The sequence below is a fragment of the Eretmochelys imbricata genome, chromosome 6 (assembly GCF_965152235.1).
Source record: "Eretmochelys imbricata isolate rEreImb1 chromosome 6, rEreImb1.hap1, whole genome shotgun sequence".
Lineage (NCBI taxonomy): Eukaryota > Metazoa > Chordata > Testudines > Cheloniidae > Eretmochelys > Eretmochelys imbricata.
Genome location: NC_135577.1, coordinates 77,311,868 through 77,338,436, shown reverse-complemented (window position 1 = coordinate 77,338,436; position 26,569 = coordinate 77,311,868). Strand labels below are relative to the sequence as shown.

At 39.9% G+C, this 26,569-nt stretch overlaps 1 protein-coding gene across 14 annotated transcripts in view; it reads right to left on the bottom strand.

The window, feature by feature from the left end:
* Window positions 1–26,569, bottom strand: part of MEIS2 (Meis homeobox 2) — a 181,406-nt gene that overhangs the window by 108,860 nt on the left and 45,977 nt on the right. For all 14 annotated transcript variants that reach the window (XM_077820290.1, XM_077820291.1, XM_077820292.1 and 11 more), the window contains one exon: window positions 19,538–19,683. In XM_077820290.1, coding sequence (XP_077676416.1) covers window positions 19,538–19,683 — 146 coding nt within the window. The remainder of the gene's footprint in view (window positions 1–19,537; window positions 19,684–26,569) is intronic.

Below are 26,569 nucleotides of genomic sequence, written 5' to 3'. Positions count from 1 at the left end.
TTGGAATAGTATTATCTGAACACACATGTATACAAATTAGTGGCAGCAGTGCTGGTGTTAGGAAGAATAAAGTACCATCTATTAAACAGCATCAGTCTCTGAACCTTCCTAACACCAAAAGAAAGTGCATATATCACAGGACCACTGAGATAAAGTAACGCTCAGCCCTAGAGGGCACAGATTTCGTCTTTATGTAAATCAGTGCCTGTCACTGCATGCATGATTCACTGCTCAGAGTGTACTCTTCTGTGACGAATGAGGCCCGCTTAATTTGGCAGTGATTATGCGGGTTGCTGGCCCTCTAAACCCCTTTGAACTTGTAATTGCTGCTGGTTTAAATAATGAACATTAAGGGGAGGTGGATTCATAAAACTGCAGATAATTACAATTTTTTTCTTTTTTCCTTTGTTTTTTTATGGAAATAAAAGGCTTCTGAGGCCAATGATAACTGTATCGTGCTAGGCTGTTACCGAAATAAAATTGCAGTCTTGTTCAGTATCAAGGAAGGAAAGGGAAAGAAAGAAAGGGGGGAAAAAAAAGAGAGAGGGAGATCAGAATGGCTTGGATGCCAGTAGAAAAGGAGGAGCAATGGCATTCATGAATATTCATAGCTAGTCACATCTGTAGCAGGCTTGCTTTCCACCTTTTTTTCTTTGCAGTTCAACGTGAACTAGAAGTGCTAACAAAAGAAGGTGATTGTGCAGTTCTCTCAGGTTCCAGGTTTAATCTTTGCAGAGCATACTGGTGAACTGACTTACTTTTTTTTTTTCTTTTAAAAGACTTCTGATTTTTTTTTAAATTCCAAATGCCTTTAACCAAAGGATTTTCCCCTGTGCTGCTTTTTAAAAATTATGTTCCTGTAATTATGAATGTGAGGGAATCAGTTGCCAAGGAAGCATGATGTGTAACGTGGAGCAAATTCATTTCCCCCCATTTATGTGCAGTTTACTAAATGCTCCAATATTCTTTCATTCAGTACAATTTTTATTGTTGTGGGTTATGTATTGAAACAAAAAGATATGTTATTGAGGAGGGGGCAGAAACCAAAGTCAGCCAAGTCAGCTAGCTACTACCCAGGAACAACAAAGAATGAATGATAAATTTAGCAGCCTCATGTTCAATTTTCAAACAACACAGCAGAGATTTATAGCTTTGCTGCTTCCATGGCAAACGAAGCAGCACACAGAAAGCGTGTCTGTTTTTGATTTTGCTATGTTTTCCCCCTTTTTCTGTTCTTTGTCTATTTGCAGGGTTTTTTTTTTTAAACTCTACATTTTCTTTATCCTGGTGTGAGATGAATATCAAAGGCCTAGTGCTGTTGGTAAGCCTCCAGCATACAACAGCCGCTCAATGGGATGTTATTAGAACCTGCGTCACAACATGGCAGACTGTGATTAATAGCAACTGTATCAACGGTAGCAACTTCTCAACAACACCCTCCAGCAGCTCTACAGGGGCCAAGTGAAAAAGAAAAAAAAAATGTCTGCAAAAACCAGCTACCAAAGGTTCAGCTATGCACACGAGTAGGTTATGTCAAAACTATGCAAGTGCTTTCAGTCAGAAGATAGTGGTGATATTTATTTAAAAGAATACTTCCAAACACAGACTGATCAGAATTTTGCTTTGCCTGAGCCAATCACATTAAGAACAGATCTGCAGTAATGGAGAGTAGGATATTGCAGAGTTCTGGAATGACTTTAGTGATGTAACGGGGGTCCCCACAAAATAAACAACAGAAGCTTTCCCAGCACTTCAATGAAATATCTAAGCAACTGCAGGGCTGTCAAAAGTTCTCATGTGCATGTGTAAAGGAAACTGAATTTTATTTTGAATGAAGTTTGAATTTGCATTATTGCTCAATCATTTTTCTAAAATTACAACTTGGAAACTGGAAACTGGCCCAAACCAAACCTCCAGATCCAAACACCCTAGAATTTTTAAATTTTTTCAAAAACCTAATCCAGATCCGGAAAATAATTTTGCAAATGTCCTCTTATCTTCAGAACAGGCTCAGCCAAACCAAAGGTCCAAACAGCCCAAAGTTGGAGGTGTTCCAGCTTCAGACCTGAACTGTTAGTCCCTTCTCTGCCAGAAATTTAATATTAACATTTCCTTTCCATAAAACGTTTCTGAAGTTAAGTCATTTTAATTTGTGTTAACTGTATTTTTTTAAAAGCAAGCAAACAAACATACATGGCGGTCAATCTGCCACCTCTGTCACTACAGAATAAGAGGAAGAGCGTCTCTCTACAGAGGTAAGTGATGTTACCAATCTCAGTTACAAATTACACTTTTATCATATTATTGCAGCACACAATAAATAGCAGCTTGTATTAGAAAGAACAATTAGCAAGCAGTGCAACAGTTTTACTCCACTTCTCAAGGAATGAAGGCGAAGAAGAAGAAGACGAGGACTTTTTGTTACCAGGGCTGATGAGGAGGAAGGTAATCAGCAGTTGGAAACAGAACACACAACACAGAGAAGAGATCTGTAAATTAGATGAGGAGGTTAGCAGAGCATAGGAAGGTTGAGGAACACTAGTGTATTATGCTGTCAATTCTCAGGAGTTAGAATGACAGAATAAGCACTTGTGGTCAAAGTGTCTCTTGTTGACCAGTTGCTTTTAATCTAATGCCCCTCTCATCTTTAATTGTTATGTAGTTAGTTCTACTGAAAAAGCAGGGTTTATATTGTGTAGAGTCTAGGGATAAAGCTGTTGTATATGGGATACTGAAAATGCTAGTCCTGCCTGTAGCAGGAATAAATCTGAACATCATTAAAAACACAAAACAACCCACAACCACATTTTCCCCCTTTATAAATACATGCAACTAGCTCAGCCAGTCACAGAAACATGCTGTATTTGAGACAAAGACTTCAGCACTACCTTGTTACCTGCTCATATTTGAAGACCATAATTAAGAAGGGCAAATTGGTTTATAGTAAACAAAAGACATTGGAAGAGATCTGTGCTTACAATTTTCTCAAACACTAATTTTCTTTATCTGAGCATCAAGGGTGTTTAAAATCATGGGGCAATTAGCTGCTGAGTGAAGAGATCACTTACTGCTGCAAAAAGACAGACAGCCCTTACAATATCTCAAAAATGAAAACCTGGGCTCAGTTTTCAGCTGCAATAAGGGGTAAGGAAATGCCAAGGAGCTGTTTGTGGCTTCCTGATCCAGAGGCTGGCTAAGGGCTAGTGGTGTGCATGATGTGGTTTAGAGCAGACTCCTGGGTTTGCTGGAGCACAGCAGCCCTCTGGCCACACCCCTTCCTAACCAGGAATGCCCCTTGTATACTCTGTAGCCTGTGGGACAGGAGATAGGTGATACAGGAGCTGGCTATGCGATCCCTGGACTCCCCCATGGTGGAGCAATCCCAAGATGGACTTTCTACACCCTTTACATTGTGGGAGTGGCACAAAATGGCAAGAACCATCTTTGGGATTGAACCCAATGCCTTCCTGGAATAATTGCATGGTAAAAAGTGAATCAGTTAATTGCGGAAGATCATGGAAAGATTTGCAAAGTGTTTCCCTAATATCTCATAATGATCATAGATAAGTCACTTAGCCCCAAATTATTCCCATCTTGGGCTTTTCCCCCTCTTATGAGACAGGAAAATTGGAGAGTTTGTATTTGCAGCATTTCTTCCTATTCGTTCCATTGGGCAGAACAGAGCCTGAGGCCCAAGGAATTGACAAAGGATTCAGCCTACACATTCCCCAAGATCTTGAGGGTATAGTGGAGGTCAGGGTCTTCTATATAGAGTCTCTGTGCCTCCACACTTCCTCCTAGTCTCCCCCACCAGGTCCTCCATTGGAGAGTGAATATGCCTGCAACTAGGCTCCCGTGAGTTACCTGGGTGGCCACTGTTCCAGCACCCTTCATCAAGGAAGTGGACCCAGATGGCCATTAGGTTAAGGCTGACAAGATCAGCATTAATATACTTATGATGTCCTCTAGTTGACAGAGGGTAATTCCATAGATAGTGGCTTTTCCCCTAGCCATACCTTTCTTGTGCCAATATACCAACCTCCATTCCCAGATGAAGACCCTAACACTGAAAGGTTCCTATGAAATTGGGGAAACATGGGTAAAGATTCTGTGGTAGGGTCCACCCCGATCATGTCCTCGGTCCACCCTGTTTTCATCCCCTCTGCCTATGCCTTTACTCTAAGACCAGAATGTGTGCAAGTACCACTGCTATAAAAATAATTTTGCCGGCTTAGGGTCAAAATCTGCCTTCAGCTGCATGGCTCCCATTGGCATCTATAGGAGCTGCATAAGCATTCAATCAACAAGGACAGGTTTTGGCTCTCAAAGTTTAATTCCAAATTATTATTATTATTCCTGCTAGTAACATGGGAATAGCCGGAAGAAACAAAACAAAACAAAAAAAAAAGCAGTGACATGACCCATTTGCTTGGATGAAGTACAATTTACTCCTGTCTTCTGTATTCACGAGTGTGAATTTCAGAAATAACCAAAACAAAAGTGACAAAATTCAAAAACCACAATGAGCAAACAGTAGCTTGTAAGTGCTGTGGGAACAGAGACATTTGTTTAAGTAACTACTGTTTAAAAATTGCATACATAGTAACACCAAAATAAACAGATTGCAATGCTGTTTATTTTAAGATACACAATAGTAATATAAAGTGCTGCATGCCCTGAATTCAGGTTGTACTAACATTATTTACAGTTCTGAAGAACAGTAGGAAAACTCAGCTACATGCCAGAATACTCCCTGTTCAGACGAGAGCAAAGGTCAGAATTCATTTCTTTTGCAGCAAGGATTATTTCAACATGCAGCCACAGAAAAGCACTGCTTGCTCTTCCCATGTCAGTTAAGTCCTGAATGGTATATCAAAGTCCTTCAGAAGGCACCGTGTGTTAGTGCTATGTTGAACAGTGAAATACAACTAATTCTTGGGAAGGATGAAGGGTAGAGATGGGAGAATTCAGGGGGAAAATATCCTCGGAGAGATCTTAAAACACGCTTCACCCACCATTTTTAAAAAATTCTCCAAACCAGCCACATTCACTAGCCTAGTTTGAACCGAACCAAGGACGCAAAAAAGGGGTTAATGCTAACAAAACTTAAAGTGCAGTTCTACTCTGAAAAGTGACTATGTAAGACGAAAACCTGCCTTACCAGATTTATGGCATGTGTATTCTGAGTCATATCCGATTACTTTACTGGCAAAACTCCCATTGACTTGGTTCAGGATCAAACCCTAAAGCAAGTTTGTGCTACTTTTTAGTTCTTTTAGCCCCCTGGAGCCAGCCTAGTGATAGGTGAGTGAACTATTTTTCTTTCAGCCCATACATCATCAACAGATTTTTATAAGTATTATTGAAAAATTGTTGTTATTGTAGAATCTTTGTTGGCAACAATGACTGAGCCAGAAAGAATCTAGGTTGGCCCTCAGCTCTCAGGCTGAATCTGCAGGTTCTGGCAATTAGAAAATGCCTTTGTTGCCATGTAAACTGAGCATGTTTGATCTGGAAGTCATTGAGACAAACATGGAGCTCCACAGTCCCATCAATGCAAAGTCACTTTTCATAGCAGAACTGCACTTCGCATTCAAAATGCAATCTATTCCTTAGTGGTGGTTTCGAATGAAAGTGAACTTCAGCAGTTTCTGTCAGTGGGTTTTGACTCAATATTTTCTTGGGTTCACTCTCCCTTCCCCCTCAACCTGAGTTTTGCTTTGCATTTGGGGGTTGGACCCACACTAAATCTGGAAGTGAAATGTAGATATTACTGGCAAGCCTCACCTGGTTTGGCATTAGGATTCCAGTGCAAAACCATAAACTGGCATAGCTTTGCATGAAATTTGAGATGGCCCAAGTGGTAAATATCAGACCTGTCACTTCCCCCACTCTATGCCTCCATTTCCCCATCTGTAAAATGATGAAAATGATACTACCCTCATTTATTAAAGAAAGGGCTTTGATATCTTCTGATGCTATCATATATTATATAAGAGTTATTATATTATATTTTGAACACTCGAGAGTTGCAGGGTATTTTGATCCAGCATTTGGGTTTGGCCCACCATGGAGATGGGGCCACAGTTGAAAACTGGATCCAGGGTTAGATTCCAAACATCACCAAAGTTGGGAATGTTAAGACTCGGGGGGGCTCATTTTAGACCATCTCTGCTTGAAATGTTTTTGAACTATAGTGAGTCTTTAGCCATTGGGACAATTGAGATCAGCTGATGTGTCTGATGGTCCACACACATGGATGTCTGGGAGCAAAATGTTTTCAGTGCCTTGCTTCCCTCGTTGGTCTGACAGAGCCCTAGTCTGTTGACCTTCAGTGCACAGTGTAATTTCCAGCTGTTTACTCAAGCCTTAGCCTGAGGTGATAGTGTTGTGGTATATTTATTATATTTACATCTTAATTTAGGGGATTGAAGCCATTTATATTTTGACTTTGGTCAACAAATTTTGCATAGAAAGTAAGACTTTCTGCACATACATACAGAGCCAACTGGAATAAGTGTAATGTTGAAAATCCAAAAATGAATAAATGCAATATAAAAAATCCAAACTTAAAATGAGGTGACTTTGGTAGGTCATAGGTTTCATTGTGACCCAGGCTCTAGTTTTTAAGGTTATTTTGTCAATGTTTCATTAGTAACAAAGAGTGAGAGGTAGATGAGACTATTCAGGCATAGCAGGATTATTCCTACCCCAGCAATGCAGGATCACACTGAACTGTATTTTGTCTATTTCGTGCAGTCTAGTCTTAAAAGTTCTCTGCAAAAAGCACTTCCCCAATGTTCCTTTGCAGATTATCCTACGGTCTTAAAGATCTCAATGTTAATACATTTTTCTGGTATTCCGCCTAAATGTAGGTTTTTTCATTCATGCTGTTATTCTTCGTTATACCTCCTTATTCCACCCTACATCATTCCTCTCCCTTCAATTATTCACAGATTCATTCCACATACCTTCTCTCTGTTTCTCCAAATCTCAAATTTTGGGAAGGAGGGACATTTAAAGAACTGTATAGGGGCTCAGTTCATACGCTCATCCTCTTTCAGTCTTCCTTCCATTTTTTAGGAATAAGTGCTCTGAAACCCCTAGTTCTCCAAACATCCTCTCTCTTCCCTTCTATAGTCCTTCTCACAGGCACTCACTGGTCTGGCCTCAGGCTACTTTCATAATCATCAAGAAATAAACCAAACCCGATGTTCAGCATGAGATCATAACACAGTGATCTCACTCTGAACATTACCTTTCATTACAGCAGCTTATTGACTTCTTCGCTTAGAACAGTTTGAATTTCCCACCAGCTCAGTTGTCTGATATTTGGCCTCTTTTTTAGGCTAGCTAGCTAACTCCTCACAGAGCAACCCTAGAGGGCAAAGAGTAGAACGCCCATGAGTCTCAAGGGCTTGGCTGAAAGAGTTTGCAATCCCAGCAAAAAGTTTGCTGCAGCTCTATTTCTGGAGAAAGCAAAGTATTATAGTGAAATGGGGGGGTTACAATATCACCTATTTTGAGCTAGTGTCTTGAATTGGATTCAGATATCAGGAAGCCACACTTGGCATGGTTTAGTAGTTCTAGAGTTACATTTATTCATAACCATGCTGGAAAAGCATTGCAGTCTTGCTTGTTTGTTTGTTTGTGTTTGGTTTTATCCTTCCCCACGCATCACATATAGGTTTTTGAATAGTGGGATTTAATCCCCTTTACAAACATTATTTCTCTTTAAATGCTTGGAAAAAAGGGGAGACTATGGCTTTGTTTTCTTTGAAGTTTGTTTGCATCCAAGAGCACTGTGGGTTACAAGTTCAGGTTTCACGGAGCCAGGACAGCTAAGATTAATTATAGTCATGAATTGTCTGTAAAGGCCCTGCATAGATGCACACTAAGCAGTGGGATTTTCTTCTGGTCTGTGAAATGTTTGCTTGGCATTTAGTGAACAGCATGCAACACACACATACAAAGTTCCTTGTCTAAGCCTGAGATGTAGTAGGTACATTATGTAAAACAATATAGGTTGATTGTGATCCTTCTAAAGCACAGAAGCCCATCCCACCAATCACTGCAAAGGACACACCAACATTCGAAGCACCTCTGTCTTCTAAAAGACGTTACCTCATGTAGTAAAAGCTTCATGTGCAAACAGCTCTGAAAGGAGGCGGAGAGAGAAACTGAGAGAACATGGAACATTCCTTTGCAGCAGTAACTGGTGGCGGGGAGTAAATACATTTCATTTTTCCCCTTCTTGCCTGTTCCCAATAAATAGCTTATTTTCAAATTTTTCTGGGTTTCATCACTTAAATAATTTATTCAGAAGGGACATCCCGATGAAGTGAGCTGTAGCTCACGAAAGCTTATGCTCAAATAAATTGGTTAGTCTCTAAGGTGCCACAAGTCCTCCTTTTCTTTTTGCGAATACAGACTAACACGGCTGCTACTCTGAAACCTTTCTGACTGGAATTACAAAGCACCCTTTAGGGGCTTAACAATATTCAGCAGGGCCTGGAAACACCCATTCAAACTAGGGCCTATGCAATGTGGGAATGACCCCTTTTATATACACAACCCCTTTTGCCAGCCATTCTAAATATCCATGCCACTTTCTTCACACCCCTGCTGTCTCTGCCCCTCAGCTATCACCGCTCCCATGTCCTTATGCAAGCAAATGGCAACAGAAGCTTTCATCTCCTACACCCTTGCCTAGGATTAGCCTCCCCTCATGGACTATCCTACGGCTGGCTGCTCTGGCACTAGAGGGGCAACAGACACAAAGGTAGGCTTCATAAGAGCCCACAACTGCCTTTCCCTGCTCCCCAATAGCTATGGGACTTCCCTGAAGTGAATGAGGCTTTGGCAGCCTTCTAACTCCTGCTTGTCCATTGCTCTTCCCTCTGGTGCACCCTGCTGTCTCCCACTTTCTCCTCCTTCTCCAAGCCAATCAAACACTGGGGAAAGAACAGGTGGGAAGCAGCTGGATGCAGCAAAAGAGACAGCAAAGGACCAGCAGGGGTAGGAAAGTTGTCAAAGGCCCTGCTTCACTTTAGGAAACTCCCATGGCTAGTGAGGAGGAGGAGAAACAGCTGACGGCTCTTTGAAGCCCAGTGTTTTGTCTGTTTGCTGCTGGTTTTAGCGTGTCTTTTCCCCTCATGCCAACAGAAGCCGCACTCATACTGGGGAAAGATTTATGCCCATGGTAGTTTGACTTCTTACCTGGGTAATCTCAAAACCTCTTAGTACAGCTGAGGAGTACTGGATACCATTGGCATGCAACAACCCCACTCATAGGTCATCAGCAAGAACAGAACCTGAGACCGTCTTAAACAAAGGGCACAGGCCTCTACCACTTGGGCTAAAGCGCCTACTACTGAGGAAAGGCTATTATCTTAAGTGTAGACTAGAGAGAACACAAGACACTTAACCGGTATATTACATACTCTCCCAGTCGGGGTCCCATTCTGAGCTTTTGAGGTCTACAACTATTCAAATCCCTGTACAGACCTCTGCTTTACAAAGACCTGTTCATCAGCAAGGATGCACCCAGCAATAGCAAAGGTCTATAACAACCAAGCTACTGTTAGCAATACCTAGCTCTTATTTAGTGCTTTTCATCCACAGATCTCAAAGCATCTTAAAGGAGGTCAGTATCATTATCCCTCTTTTATACCAAAGCAAGGTCACCGGCAGAAACAGGAAAAAGAACCCAACTCTCCTGAATCCCAGTCCAGTGCACTAGACTCTCAGCCACACTGTCTCCCTGGTAGCCGTACTCTGGTCTAGCCACTAGAGGGGGACATGATACCCTGCCTATTCACTAAAGAAGCTGGTAATTCCAGAACCAGATGGGCAGGGATTGATGTTCTTACAAATATATAATAATATACCTTATGGATAATGGCTATTTTGAAGTAATCATAATTTTGGGGGTTATTAGGAGGCAAAACTGAGTGCACTGACTCATTATGACCTCACTGTCTTATCTCCCATGTTATCCTGTTTCTATATTAGAGCTCATATTTATGGATCCCTTAAAAATTACATCACGACCAAAAGGATAGATATGGTTAGGCATTAACCTGTGAATTGTCTGCAAATATTTTAGTACAGAGAAATTAAACCTACATTTTTGCCTTTACTAGGGAGAAAAAGGGAAGCTGTTTTTATAAAGACTTGTGTCACTTCATATAACATTGGGTAATTATGCAGCATATATCACCTCTGTTGAAATGTCTTTTATATTAGTATAACATGATTCAAAGTACCCTTGAGTAGTTTGTCATCTCACAAAATATCTACTCTATTTGTGCAGTAAAAAAGTGAACAGCAGATTTGCCATTGCTGTGCGACTTAGGCAAATATAGTTTCCACTTTAGAATATTCAGCTACCACTTCGAAATGTACTTCAATCCAAGCAGAAAGTAATCCACACAATAATTACATTTCTATGGAACCAAGCAAATAAATACATACAGATATTTTTTATAGCAAACTAAAATGTTAGTTGATTTTTTACTAAATTCAAACTCTGATTCAGTGTACTGGGGCTGTAAAAGCATGTCATGAGGTGTTAAACATTTTATGGACAAAGTAGTCAAATGCTACAAATATTTGCTTTGAAATACCATAATAAAAAGATAAAACCAAGATTTTAAAAAGTATCTTTATGCCATTATACAGTGACTTGACAACCTATCATCCACTATTAGATAAAACAATTTAAATTAATTCTGGCAGATTTGGGACTAGCAGTTACAAATAAAAATAGCACATGTAAAAGCATGAAAACTGTATTGCTATTATGTTTTAAGACAATAATAAATCTTTAAAGGTGCCAGTGATTGCTTTGGTTACTGTAAACAGCTGCTGACAATCAACTTTGAAATATGTAATACATTGGTATTCTGAGTGTAACTTAAGGCAAACTCCATGAAACCAAAAGTAATGTTGTCTGCCATAAACTACTCATTTCATTAGACAGAAATGGAACTAGACATCTCCATTTCATAGTCATGTCGGCATGGTGCAAGCAGGGCTGCAGAAATGCACACTCTTTACAATATAGCTCTAATTTTATAGAAAATTATTCCTTAAAAACAATTACTCTGTTCAGAAATCTTGAAAAGATGGTTTTAAATAAACCTGGTCTAAGGCAAAACTGAGGGGCTGTATCATTTTACACAAACAACTGCAACAATTTTTCCATAAAAAGAAAAAAATACACAGTGTGAGAAAGGAAAAAGAAGGATCTGTGAATATCCTATTGCAAAGTATTGTAAAGTATTGTAAGTAATGGAATTTTAAGATATTCAGATGATCTTTGACCTGTGTTCCATTGTGATCTGAATATTTAGAGATTGCATTGCACAGCATTTAATAGTGCAACATTCTTGGAGTTTTTAAACAGCTGGCTATTCATATTTGCATATGCCTTAATTCAATCCCTTTTACTTTACAATCCTCAAAGCCTCAACTCTACCTCAGTGAATTCTTGTGGTTACTTCTCATTTTTACAGTTATTTTAGGGAATTCACTGCATGAACCCTGGGACCTTCACATTCTTTCCTCTCTCCTTTTCAATTAATTCCTGGATTTCTGGTTTTACAAGGCTTTTGTAATCTGACGATAACAACCAGAGAACACCACTGGCTGTTCATATCTTTTGCTAGCCCACTACCTCTAGCTTGCTCCATTGAGCTATTTTTCTCAGTGGTACCAAGTACCAGCGGTTTTAGTTGCTATCTGTTCTCAGTTAGTAATGCCTTGCTTGAAAACAACATGTAAAATATTAAATTGGGAAAGAAAATTTGTTTCCCAAATCTAGCCGTCGAGTGGGTTCTAAAATCTATTGGCTGATAGTATGGCAAAGGGCTACCTCAGATGCTGCATGGGTGAAATTCGCCCAGCAGAAGAGGGCCAGGGCAAGGCTCTCTGCACTACTTAAGTCTCATGTTGTCCATACATGAGGAAGAGGATAGACACAAACAGAATGGCAGCAGTGAGGCTATTGCACCGTACTAGAGAGGTGGGGGGCAGCAAGCTGACACCAAATAGACTGGTGTGTAGGGAGCAATTGTGGCAAGCCTGGAAAAGTTCTATTATGTAAACTCAATACCCCAAATCACCCTCGTAGAGGCTGTAGAAGGGGTCCTCTGCAGCCCTACAACCTGACTATGGGTTGAGGGGCAGTGCATTCCATCTCCTTGACCCCTGCAGAACTCTCTGAATAAAGCCTGATTTGATATATTTGTGTGTGTGTGTGTGTTCATTTCACCCTATATATACTTAGAATTGTATTTGGTAACAACTCTATGATACTGCAAACACATTTCTGAGAATATTATTTTTAAAACAGAAACACAGGACATATTTTACCTTCAGAGAAGGGCAATAAAGATTTGCTCCCCGAATGACACAAAAAACAAAAAATCAAATGCAAAGGTAACAACATACACACAAGGCTTCTATGACTCTATCAGATTATTTAAATTTTGGACTGTCTCTTTAATTTGAGGAACAGCTAAAAAGACGACAGATGGCAGACAGAATTGACTTATGTCCTCTATTCTTTACAGAAGAAGGGGGTGTGCAGAAAGTTTGATAAAGGCAGAAGCTACAGTATGCAGGCCTCTACTATAACTATCTAATAGCTCTTTTGACTGATAGGTTTAGAACATTTAGTTTTTCTTCCACAGACATGCTTTGTAACAAACCAACAGTCCTGGAGGTTGCCATGGGTGATGAGAGTGCTGACATCCAGCCCCAAGTACAAATAAGCACATGACAAATGGCCCTACAGCCCTTAAACAGCCCTGAACCTTGGTGACCCCCTAAAACACTGACCATCCCCACACTCATCCAAGAAAGCATTATGGAATACATTTTTTTTAAAGTGCAAGCTTACAGTTAATTCAAAACACTGCTGTGTAACAGAAATGCTTAGGACATCATGCACAAGTAAAAATATATCACATAGCATTGTTATTTAATGCTCTGTGACATCATTTCCTGAAATTAAACAGAGATGACACAGATTCAGAGAGTCCCTGGTAAGGTTCAGTTCAAACAATTCACAGATGTTTTCCTCCAGTTAGCAGAAAACAATGCAGCACTTAACTCTCTCTCTCTCTCTCTCTCTCTCTCTCTCTCTGCTGGTGCAAGAGGATTGGGCTTCTTTATAATACATAATCTAACAAAAATATGTTTTTTTCTTAATTCAATTACTAGAGCTGTAGTACTAAATAGATGGATCATTGCATCACAAAAGCCTCAATTTTTGAGTGAACAGATGTCTATGTAACAATGATTAGATTAACCACTCAGAGTCAGAGCTGGCTTTTGAGGGTCTCAAACCCTGTGACCCTGTGTCCCCATTTCTGGAAGGGATAGAGTGGCTGTAGAAATGTCAGGGCCAATCTTAGTTTCCATTTTGAAAACAAACAAATATTTCTAGTTCTTTTCTTCGGAGAAGATAGCCTTGGAAATGTTAACTAACATCAATCAATCACTAAGGTTGAAGCTTATGCCCTGGTTTTTCCTAAGGATCACAAGCTATTTACTATCTCCCCCCTACATCTACCCAGCACTGATCTCTTGGGGCCATGAGACCCAGGGCCACAGACATCATCATTTTGGGGGTTTCCCAGCTTTAGTCTGTTCAGGCTGCTACTGATGACACTAGGGCAAACACTGACTCTCACTATGTATATGTACAAGTGGGGCCCCAATGCCCCTAGGCATTCCTGTAATACAAATAATAACAACAATAAATAATAAAGTTAAATAATAATAAAAACAAAGATAAATAAGAACAGCTGCAAGCTCCCTCCTATCCAGCTGCCTATAGCTGAACCAGCTCCTTTGCTGAACAGCCAGAGTGATCTCTGGACACAAATAAGCACGGCACAACAGTATGTGAGGCAGCATGGTCTAGTGGCCTAAGCACAGGACTAAGAGCAAGAGTTCTACATTCTAATCCAGTTCTGACATAGATTTTCTCAAGGGCTTTGGACAAGTCGCTTAACTTTCCCAACCAAAAGTTTACCTGTCTGTAAAGTGGGACAATAATATCTCATGGAGTATGATAGTAACTCCTTAATTAATGTTTGTAAAGCAATATAGATTAAACTGCGGCTTTGCCACAAGCCTCGTGTGGTGTACTGTGCATAGTTGTGCTGCCCCAGGAGCAGAACTGGAGTCAGATTGTGACTCTGAAGTTCCTCTTGCTCCCTGCCCACCTGCACAGGTGTATCAGCCCCATTGAGACGGCTATCCTTCCTGCTCCATGATCACAGATGCAGGTAGTCTGCACAGCAGAGTAAAGGAACATCTTACACTCCTTACTCTCCTGCCTGGATGTAAAGGAAAGGTCACAATTTCGTCCTGCACAAGTACTCAAATTCAGCAGAATGCCCATAAATCTCTCCATTGTCTTGGTCTTGGCCCTCACAGCCCCAAGATCCCTAATTTATTTGAACAAATGTCTCTCAGTTTTTTTGTATTAAGTTAACAACTATGTTCAGAGTCCAGCACAAACAGCGGGGAGGCACTTCTATAGCAGGGGCCTGGTGGTGTATTGAAGTTGCTTCGCCACCGTTTTCTATAAATGGAGTCTGGTTAATTTGGGGTGCCCCAAAGAATTATCTTGTTATTCCTCCTCAAAATCCTCACTCACCGATCCTCTGCAAATTGATATGATCATGATGAATGGGAGCCAGTTATGAATGGGGGAGAGTGAATATTTGCTTTTCAGGCTTACTCAAAAGTGCTAAAGCTGGCTTTGCTCAGAGGTCTTCTGCTCTAAGACCAAGTGTAGTGAAAATGTCTAATACATACAGAGTCTCCATGACAGGTTTCAGAGTAGCAGCCGTGTTAGTCTGTATTCGTAAAAAGAAAAGGAGGACTTGTGGCACCTTAGAGACTAACCAATTTATTTGAGCATAAGCTTTCGTGAGCTATAGCTCACTTCATCGGATCCATGGAGACACTTGTACAAGTGGTTAGGTGATGTACTCATTTAAACAAGATATGGGCCAGGGTGTAATCTCAGGTACATCAACATAAATCCAGGCTAAATCAGCTGAAGTGAATGGATTTACTCTTCAGTAGATGTGACCTGAATTTGGCCCACAAACTTGACAAGTTAACTATTTGGAGGGAATGAATGTGTTTTTCCCACAATATCAGTTCTTTTATTCTAGACATCATTTTAGTCTGATTTATTTGATACTGTTTTTAAAAGATATCATAGGCCAGAGCCTATTTAAAGCTGCATAGTTCCATTAACTTCAGTTGAGCTATGCCAATTTATATCAGCTGAGAATGTGACCCAATGATTCACAAAAGGAATTTTTTAGTGTGCATACTAAAGGTGGTATTTTTGTACCAAAGACAAATATATACTTTTAATTAAAATACACATTTATAGGTTTGAACAAAAGGAACAATAGCAAATTAGAACTTGAACAAAAGGGATCACTCCAGATAAGTGTCACAAACATAACTGTATCATCTGTTTTACCAGCACTACACCAGAGGGAAAAAATGAGCATAGTGGATGGACTAAAAGTGTAGTTCTTCATTCTCTTTGCTGAAGCAAAGGATGAATTACAAAAGGTACAAGACCATGGAACAATGTAATTACTTCCTTTATGACTACATTCAATTCTGATTATGTACATGTATTTTTCAAAGTCCTCTCTACCCTTTTAAACTACAGCACTGTTTTTTTTTCCCCAATGGTTGCTAATAAGAAAACCTTTAGCTCAAAATTGATGTGAGCAAGGGGTGTCTTTGTGTCTGAGCACTTCCTGTTTTCATTCCATGATCAAATATGTTCTTTGCAGGGCAAATAGGGAGCACTTGAGGGAGGAAAGCGAGATGTCTGAGAGGCTAATTGAGTGTACTAAGGGCTCCTTGGCATGGAGGAAAAGGAGCTTTCCAAAGCTATGAATAAACTCCCGGCTTGGGTCAGATTCTTGCTGTTTCTTTTCTTTAACTATCTTTGAAGTCAAATAAAAACAGCCTTAATGTCAGGTTTACCTTTCTGATATCATAATCTTTATGTACTATTGAAAAGCTTATTCTACCACACTAGGATTTCCTTTACTTTCTCAAACACTGGACATTATCCAGAAAAAGCATACACATTTCCAACCAATTTATCCTCAGATCTTTTCATCTTCCTGTCCCCTTGTAATTCCAAATGTAAGACAGATCCCAATAACTGAACTGGGAAATGACAGAAATTTCTATTCCTTACATTTTATTTCCATCAACAAAAACACGTGCGTGTATCTTATTTCTAATATAATTAAAGTTCCTGCAAAATGGAAAAGGTGACAAGGTATGAAGGCAATTTTGAAAGCCACAGTCTGCGGGATACATTAATTCTACACGAGAGTTCAAGCACCTGTCTCTTTTCAAAAAGTCACTCAAGCTTGTATGAAGAAGCTACTCAATTTTTAAATTAGGTTATTTTAGGGGATTGTAAAATAACTGAATATTTCATAAAGAAAAAAAGGTAACATTTTCTTTAAAGAAAGGTAATAAATGAATACAGTTAGTTAGAACTGAATTACTCTCCCACTACATTTGACAGTCTAAAGGAATTTGGGAGCTTAGTCAATGCTGTAAGAGATAGACTGGAGTTGCTTCTTCCAGGAAAACCAAAGGTTAATGGTTTTCGTCATATTGAGACTAACAGCTAACAATTGCTACAGTTGGCCTTTAGTTTTTTATTTGTCCTCTTGAGGTATTCAGACTAGGTGACAATGGCTTGCAGTTGAGAACATATGTAGCGAGACCCCTGTGGTTTATGGAAAAAGTTGTTCCACGCTGGTTGGGTGTTTGAAAAAAAAATACAACCAGAGTTCTTTTATGTTCCTTTCCTTAATGAATGCATGAATGTCAAAATGCACCAATGTCCCATTCAAGGGGCAAAGCCTAAGCAGCCCCTTCTTTAAGAACACATCCTGAGATGTAAAATACATTTGCTTAACAAATTAAAATAATGAGATAATTCAATTAGTTTCTTTAGAAAGAAAGAAAGAAAGAAAGAAAGAAAGAAAGAAAGAAAGAAAGAAAGAAAGAAAGGTACATCAGGGGATTATTGTAATACAAGAACAGGTCATACAGCACAAAAGAGGGACAAACCAATTTGAAATAAGGTTAGAGTAGTAATGAAGGAATGTATATTGAATCATGGACTCCTTTTGTAAAGAAATTTACTTGAAACAATAATTTATACATCATAGATTCCCTTTGCGATAGAGCTGGCGTCGCACTTTGAATGGACAAGCTAATCTGAGAAAAAGTGAGGGATATTTAGAAAAAAGATTTCTCTTCCTTTGCTGCATGCATTTATGGCAAAAATCTTTCTGAATTTACATTGCACTAGTCAGGGGTCTCCATTATCAGTCTCAGGTCTGAGAATTACAGCACAGTAAATCTTTCAGCACATGCAAACTCATTAAAGCCTGGAAGGTAAAAGGTTTCTTGGTTTTGGGTGTGTTTTTTTTTCCCTCCTTCCTCCAGGAACATCCTCATCAAAGATGCTGAACTTCCTCAATTCATCTGGGGTGAAGGAGGTGGCAGAGAATGGAGGGGGTGGATTTCCAAAAAGCAAAACTGTGAGGATTTTTCTCAAGATAACCGAGAGATAGCTGATTGTTTAGTAAGCATGTGTTGAATGCTTTCAATGCGCACACAAGAAAGAAAGGAAGCAGGGGTAAAAAAAACAAGAAATTGAAAACTTTGGTAAGAGTTAAGGAAATGAACATGCAAGCTTGTGTGAAAGAAAATGGATTATTTGTGGCCGGTGGTTTTAGCTGTTTCCCCTTGCTGTTTCAGTAGCCATACTTTCCAGCTAAAAATGAAACTCCCTCCCTTCACACTCACTCGAATTCCAAATTAAAAACATTTTACAGGTTAGTAAATCTCCAGCTGAGGTGATGTAGCAAAGAACAGCTGTGAAGTAATTTTGATAATGATGAGAATAATAAGCACATGGCAAGGTTCAGGGCTTTGCTGTTGCAGCTTCAGTGCTCCTGAATAGATAAAAGTGATTAAATACTCCTGATTATCCCTGACCAATATGTAATGGATTTACAGCCCTTTCAATTAGTCAGTATTTGCTTAGGACTCATTATTTTGTCTTTGGTTAAGTAATCAGCCCAGAGACTCATGTTCTGTCTAATTCCTCTGAGCCAAGTGGGTACAGGGCACCTGACCTTTGAAATGGCCATAGCTGGAAGGCAAGAATAACCACTACTCCAGCAGAGACACTGGCTATTCTAGCTAATCCTGACCCCACAGGCCAGATCAATGCACCTTAGTTTGCTACTAATGTCCTTACATCAAAATGATGGTTTAGAAATGTGGATCTATTGCTCTCTCCTCCCCCACCCCGCCCCCGCCCCCCCATTAGCTGTTCTACCAGCAGAGCAGTTCAATAGTCACTACCATAAATAAAAGGGGTACCTTGTCCTGGAATCAAGACACTGTAACTAACGTCAACCACTATGGAACTGTATAACTTTGGTATTCACAAAGAAGCTCTTATGTGAGGTAGTTAACCATGCTATTATCTTTTTAACCATTAGGCCAAACAGAATAGGTGAGAAACAATTTTATAGGAAGGGGTGAAAAAAAATCAATAATAATAATCATCAGTGATCATTTTACCATTTTCTAGCATTTCCATCTGAATAGTAAACTATAGGAGAGTTACCAGTTCTTCTGTAAAAATGTATGTTGATGTTTAAGTGAAGCTGTAATAGTCAACAGAACACCAACACATAAAACCAGTTTCAAACAGGAGCATAAAGCTAGATTGTTACTAAAAGTGTTGCTTTTTCACATATTTAATCTCTTTCCCCCAGAAGAGAATAGGGCTAGCTTTTAAGATAATGGACTTGAATAACAGCTAAAAAAGGTGTTTTGATCTCTGTTTTACAGAACAGAGGAATTAGAGAACCAATAAACCATCTATATTTCTCATGTAAACTAACACATGACAAGTTTGCAAGCTGCTTCATGACTTCTCTAGCATCCTACAATGTTTGTTGAAATACCTGCATTGGAGAGTATTACTTTCCTTCTAAAACATATGAGTTTTGTTGTAAACAGAGGCCAACAACAACACAATCCAGAGGGTAGAGTTACTCAACCCCCTTATTAGTGTCCTCATATATATACTATATTCTAAATGTAGAAACCCCTTTTCATCTTAACAACACTTTGAACAGTTCTCATTACTGGAATGTAAACAAAAAATGGCTGCCTTCTGCTCTAGTGTTGTTTCATGCTCACATCTTATGATGTATATTTCACTTGTCATGATTACTAGACTGAAATAAATCAAATAAATAAATAAATAAATAAGCTTCTAGAAAAAATAAAAGTGATCATTGATCCCTACTATCTTCCCAAAAATTATGGGGACAATTGATTTCTAATAATAATGAATAAACCTCATCAGGCATGTGAACAAAAATCTATTCTTTATGTTTTTATTCTTTTGGTCTCCACTTACTGTGAGATGCTGGAAAAGCCACGCTCTCATGATATTTGTAGCTACTTTGGGGAAAATGCCTCTTTTCTTCTGACGCTTTTTGTCCTTGTCTGGATCATCATCGTCCCCTGTACCAGGTGAGGCTACGCTGTTGTCTAAACCATCCCCTAAAAGAAAGAACAAAATAAGGGGAAGGAGACATAATAAACAAAACATATAAACTAAAAGGTATCGTTCATTATTGGGAAACTAATGCAGCTTTATTTTGATTTGATAGAACATCAGGCACATACATTTTCTCATTAAATATGATTGCTGATACAAATGTGTAAAAATTAGAAACCATGTCTCTCCAAATACTAATTTTGTGTCTCACACAAGCACATATCATTAATTCAATTATAATTGTGTGCTTGACATAGTGCAATAGCTCTTTGTCAATTACAGGATTCAATGTGGGAAAACCTGCCACAAGAAACCCTATTCACTGTAAATGCATGCCTACAACCCTACTGAATACATACTGTATATATTCAGCTTAGATGTTCTGTAGTCTATATGTTCTAGGCCTTCTGCATAGGTGCTGTCAGATCAGCCCCTCCCCATAACTATCACCTCCCTACACACACACGCTGTATACGATCCTGCACATAGCATTTGCATGACATGAAAACTTCTACATCTCTGCATCAGTGATCATTATCATTAAAAAAAAATGCACATCAAGGTAGGGTGCTCACTTAATCAGAACTTTCCATCAACATCTTTCTCTTCTGTGCTTTTCCCTGGCATTAATTGTGCATTAGCAAAAATCATTTACTTTTAACAGTCATAGTTATTTTTTCTTGCCCTCCAGCAAAAATGCCTTGAAAGCCTGCCTGGAGGGCATCTAAATTATGTATCTGAAAAACTCTTCTGGCAAGGCATTGCAGGACCCCTACTTTCTTAAAATTCATACGAGCACGTCTTCCTGTTTTTGGGAAGGCATCAATCAAGAGCAGCAATATATGCCATATTCCTACATTAATATTTGAACTAATAACTTTTAAAAAAGGAAAGAAACAAGATCCGACTTGTGGCATAATCAAATGCAAAATAAATGAAGAATACTGGGACAGCACTGAGACTTTATAGATTGCTATGTTTTCCTTACACATCATTAGCCTGGAGCCACACGAAAGAGGAAAACAGAGAAGTGGAGAGTTTATGCTCCCTGCTGGTGTTTAAGAAGCTGAGGTCCTGGAAGGACATCTGGGAATTGCGCTGAGACGGTGGTTTTTGTAATTTAAGAATAGACATTCATTAGCAGTAAATGCCATAAATCCCATGCTAAGTAAAAACCTTGTCCAAGAAAGCCTAAAACAATAAACTCTGTGCTCAATGTAGCCTGAGCTAGACGCTCCATAGCTTCCTGAGGAATGCTATAGATCCACGAGCTAATTCCTATAGCCTCTTCTAGCTCTTTAGTGCTACTAAAACAAATACATTACTGCTACATATAGACCATTTACTTCAAAACTTTTATTTCAGCTTCATCTATTTCCCGCGTGACCACTCACCCTTCTTCCACCACCTCCCCTTGCAAAAAAAAAAAACCAACAACCCCACAACCCTCCTGGACCAGAGAAATGGAAAAGCCACAGCAAAGAGCTGGCAGATTAATTTTATTGACATTTCCATTTTCACTGCAATGTGATACCCTCCATCACATGGAAGAGATGACCCTCACTATTTACAGACTGACAGGCCACTTCATTACAACCACCCTGCCCCAAGGCAGAGCAGCTCCCTTCCATCTGCCCAAACACCAGAGCAAGACCCTGAAGTCGCGGCTCTCTTTTTTGTTGGCTTCTGTTAGTGATAAAATAAAGGTGAGTCAAATGGGTGCAAAAATAATCAAAAGAAATGATGCCTGCTCCTATACAGTGTTACAAACCAATTACTTTTGAGAAATGGTGGTTATTCAGAATGAACTCCTTCCTACCAGGCTGTCCCCGTGTCTCCCACCCCTACCCATACCCCTCGTGTGCGTGTACACACACACACCCCCTTTCCACTATGCCAAGGAACGGCTGCAAGGCAAATTCTCACAAACACTAATGGCTTCTGACTGCTCCTTGGCAACCCCAGCATTTTAACCTGGGTGGATGTGCTCTCCAAAATACAGACACTGGAGCTATCTCATCAGCTGTTCATGTGACACAGATGGAGAGTGGCTATTAGGAGCCAGGCAATGGGCCTTGGGGATCTGAGGTGCTGTACTGTAGCCTCAGGCAGTTTTGAAAAGCAGTACCCGGAGATGCGGGGGTGGGGGTGGGGGGAACAGCCACACTGAAAGTGCAAGTTTGAAGTCAGTCAGTCTGTTTGTCTGTCTATCGTCTAGGTAAAGATATCTTTGTCTCCATATGTAAATGCTAGGTTGTATGCACATACTGCATGTAGATATAAAATCTTTCCTTCAGTCTCTCTGTCCCTTTCTTAGTACAGAGACATATGCACACTGTATATACACATATATAAATGATCCCTATGCCTCTGTAGACATACATGGGCATATGTGTGTGTGTGTGTTTGTGTTTAAACAGCTGAAATCACCAATAGTCTTAAAGCATCATTTAGACCTTTTGGAGAGGTTGTGACTATCCTTGCTTTAAAAGGCAAATAATAGTGCAGGAGATGAAAGTTCAGCTAAAGCTTGCAATGCCTTTTCCACCTAATCAATGGTATAAGTGATGAGAGACAATGTTTCCTTAATCTCTCCCCTCACCCCATGAAAGGAAATTTAAGTATAGCACCTCCAAATTACATCAGTAGATGACAACTCACTGTAAGATTTGTGTTCCTAGATAACTGAGTTACGGAGGGAAAAAAATCCCACAGACAAACCAACCACAACTGGGCATTATGTGCAAACTAAGGGGTCAGTCCTGCAAATCCTTACTGCCCTGTGTTCGGTGGGGCTACCCACATTAGCAAACACGACACTTAAACGGCTACTACATTCAGAATGGAATATCTACTTCTTAGATATTGATTCTGGTTTCAGTTACACTAGTGTAAATCAGGAGTAACTCTGGTGAACTCAAAGGAGTTACATCATCACTGGTGAGATCAGAAACAGATTTTAGATCCTTTAAATCCTATCTCAGACCAGATTAATTGCATTTGAAATACTGTTTATAAAAAGGAACTATATTTTAATCATTTGAGGGTCCAGTTCCACCATCCTTAGTGCATGATTGGTCCCACTGATTTGACCACTCACATACCAAGGTACTAGGCAACATGCATAAGAATGGTAGAATCAAGCCTCAAATGTTGGGAAGTTGCTACAATACGTATGACCTCAGTGGAGTAACCCTGGATTTACACTGGTTAAACCGAGACCAGATTTGGAGCCACTGTCTGTCTCTTTATCCCATAGCAGCAAAAACTGTTGGGGCCAATAATCCACTGCCTTGCACAACATGTACTCGTTTACCCCTTTGTAGAGAGAGTGCAACATAGTGTTTTGCATTCTCTTTGTACAGGGGTAAACGACTACACAGGGTCCAAGTCAGTAGAGAAAGAGGCACAGTGCCTTACTTGCTTACATTCCCATTCTAGATTCTAAGCGCTGCATAGCACCCTCAATAACACCCACGGGAGGGGAACAGAGCACATGGTGTAAAAGGCAGTGGAATATCGGCCCCCATGGTTTTTTGCTGTTATGGAATAAGGAGACAGACAGTGGGTCAAAATCTGGTCTCAGTTTCACCAGTATAAATCCAGGGTTACCTCATTGAGCTAGTATGCATTGTTACTCCCCTCAAATGGAAGAGTTTGTGGAAATGACAGGGATCCTGGAGGTTAGGGACATAGCTCCCAAAGCTCACAGGCCTGAGGGATCACTGGGAACTAACAGTTCCAATTCTGCAGAGGGACTGCCTGACCACACTGCTGTTGACGACCCTCTCCTTGGCAGTACGTCTTACAAGACTCTATGCTGTTAATATTCTGCCACCCCAATTACCCCTATACTGTTCTCCTCTCCACAGGGAAGGAATAGGGCAGAATTGGAGTTAATGTCGCTTAGAGAGCTGTTCCTATGGCATCTGAATAGGATTTTCGAATTTCATTGATGCACATGAAAGATACCAAATTGTTACTCTAAGGAAAATGGTAACCCCACAGGTCCAAACTCCAGAAGCAGTTCTATTGCCACTATCATAACTAGCAAGGCAGCCAGAAAACTGTTTCTGGTCAAATACGTTGCAGACCTCAGCATCTGAGTTTCACCATCATCAGGCAAGGCAGCTGATAGCCATGTTATTGTTGAACAAAAGAGAAAGGATACACCTCAACTAGGAGAAAAAACAACTCACCATTGTACTAAAAATAATGCAACTACTTTAACAGGTATGAGTTTTGGAAAGAAAAAACAAATGGTGTATATAATATAATATAGTGCAGTGCAGATGCAGTTTTTTATGCAAACTCTGAGAGATTGTTCAGGCCCAGTAGTTTAACGGAGGGGAAGTTCTGCATGAAAGTCATGTTTGGGAATTCATATGCACACACATTTGCACTTGCCATTACTTGTTTAAATTTATAACTAGAGCTCTGGGTGCTGTACAACTATTATAAACCAAGGTTTCAGAGTAACGGCCGTGTTAGTCTGTATTCGCAAAAAGAAAAGGAGTACTTGTGGCACCTTAGAGACTAACCAATTTATTTGAGCATGCGCTTTCGTGAGCTACAGCTCACTTCATCGGATGCATACTGTGGAAACTGCAGAAGACATTATATACACAGAGACCATGAAACAATACCTCCTCCCACCCCACTCTCCTGCTGGTAATAGCTTATCTAAAGTGATCACTCTCCTTACAATGTGTATGATAGTCAAGTTGGGCCATTTCCAGCACAAATCAAGTATCTCAATAGATCAATAAGAGCAACCCAGAACAGAAACAAACTGCCTCTCTTCCAACTACCCCAATCTCTTGTCATATGGAAAAAGCCTGGGAAACCAGAAGAGTCTTATGGTATGCTCCGAAGTCACACAACCGGTGCTGTAAGTGACTACAATAAGAGGAAACCCAGATCCAGAATCAAGGACCCCTTTGTCAGAGCACCTCATGTACATCCCACTCTTGTTTAAACCACTGGGCTCTTGGCTTGAGTGCCTCAGTTGATCACAGCTCTTTTACAGAGCTTTTTTAAAATTAATCATCCCTGTATATGTTACTTAGTTTTGTCTCACAACACCTTGCGGAGTAAAAATAATTATTAACCCCATTTAACTGATGAGAAAACTGAGGCACAGTAAAATGATGGACTAGATGGTACCTTTAAGGTGCAGCCCATGGTAAGAAGGCTCTGGGAACTCCTAGTATGCTGCATTACTATGCATCTTTATGAAGTACATTTTTATTCCCCCGCTGCATTAGTCCTGCTCTGTAAACAGTACGAAAGGGGGATGGGGTGTGAACATAGCCCCACCTCTTTGTGCATCTCAAGTAATAAGATCTTGGACTTTCCAGAGTACAAGGGCTACAATTTCTTTTGGCTCTTACACAGTCCCCCCAAGGATGGTGGGAGGAACATCCAGGTATTTTTCTAACTGTGCACCCAACTAAGGGCCCTTCAGAATGTGAACCTGCAGTGATCACCCAGAAAGTCACTCAAAGAGCAGGAATGGAACTTAGGTTTCCTGAGTCCCAGTGTGGTGCCTTTATCACAAAGCCACCCTTCTTCCTCCCTTAGTGGCATTTTAGTGTGTTTCCTTCAGTAAGGAACAAGCCCCTGTTTGCGGGATGTAGTTAACTATATACTCCCTTGAGACACTTGGCAATGGGTGAAGGAATTACATATGTCGAACTACAGAACACTAAAAAGAACAGCTATATACAACTATATATAGGAAATGGAAAGTATATCACTCTCTTAGCAAGCTAAGAGCTTGAAGGAACAGGGGTTCTGTCTGAGGCCCTGTGGCAGTAAGAGGGAACTGGAGAGGCATTGACCCCACGGCCTATTATACGCTTGGCTGCGAGCACAAGGGGACACATGACGCACATGTGGGTCAATATACACAGCTAAGAAAATCTTCCAGCTCTGACGCATGGCGTGCATGTGCACCCATGTTTGGAATGCATATAGAGACCCGCACTCGAAAAAGAATTACATGTGTCGATGGCAAAATACCCAAGGATATACTGAACACCCCAAGAGGGAGAATAAAAGATGTTGAATGTGATATTTTCTGTTCCTGGATGGGTGTCTTTCTTTGTTCTTTACATTCTATCCCTTTCAGTGAGGCATTTGTTATAAATATTCAGTTTGTTTACTTTAGGGAGGGGAAAGATGTTTCAGGTATTTTTGAGGTTTTCTGTTGTCTTCATATGCTATTGAAGTTGGTGGTTGAAGAGATCCTTCAGAAATAACTTCTGGAATTTTAATTTTTATCATATTTTCCCCTTTATTATTTTCCTGGCTCCCTTTTTTTTTTTTTTTTTTTTTTTTTGGAAATAAGTTTGAAATTAAGAGAAAAGCAGAGGTTGGTGTTTTTTTATTTAGTATCAGGGGTTTTTTGGTGTTCACAACTATCAGCTTTTAAAGCTGATGTTTACTTGTGAAGTGAATGCACAGTTGCACAAGGACTATGGTTTAAACTAAAATGCTGATCAAATATTTGTGTAGCCTTTTGTTTTGTGAGAAGGCTTATGTTTGCTGGGATAAAAATCGAGAGATTCATGTTTAGTACTTTATAATCTAACATTTTTTCACATCAGGTGGGGAAAATATTCTGATATAGACATGGGGAACTGTAAGGAAACCTGCTAATTACTGATCTCTCTTACCATCCTGCTGTGCTAAACTGTCTGGACATGTTAAAGTGAAATTTTTCTGTGATTTTCGAGTGACTAGTTCATGGCCCACTGCCATGGAGTGCAGGAGGAGAGAAGAAATGCTTTAGTTTACATGCAACATTTACTGACTGTGTGGGTTTTCCGACATTAAAGAGGGGACAGTGACCCATGCCACCTTTTTCACACTCAAAAGAGCACT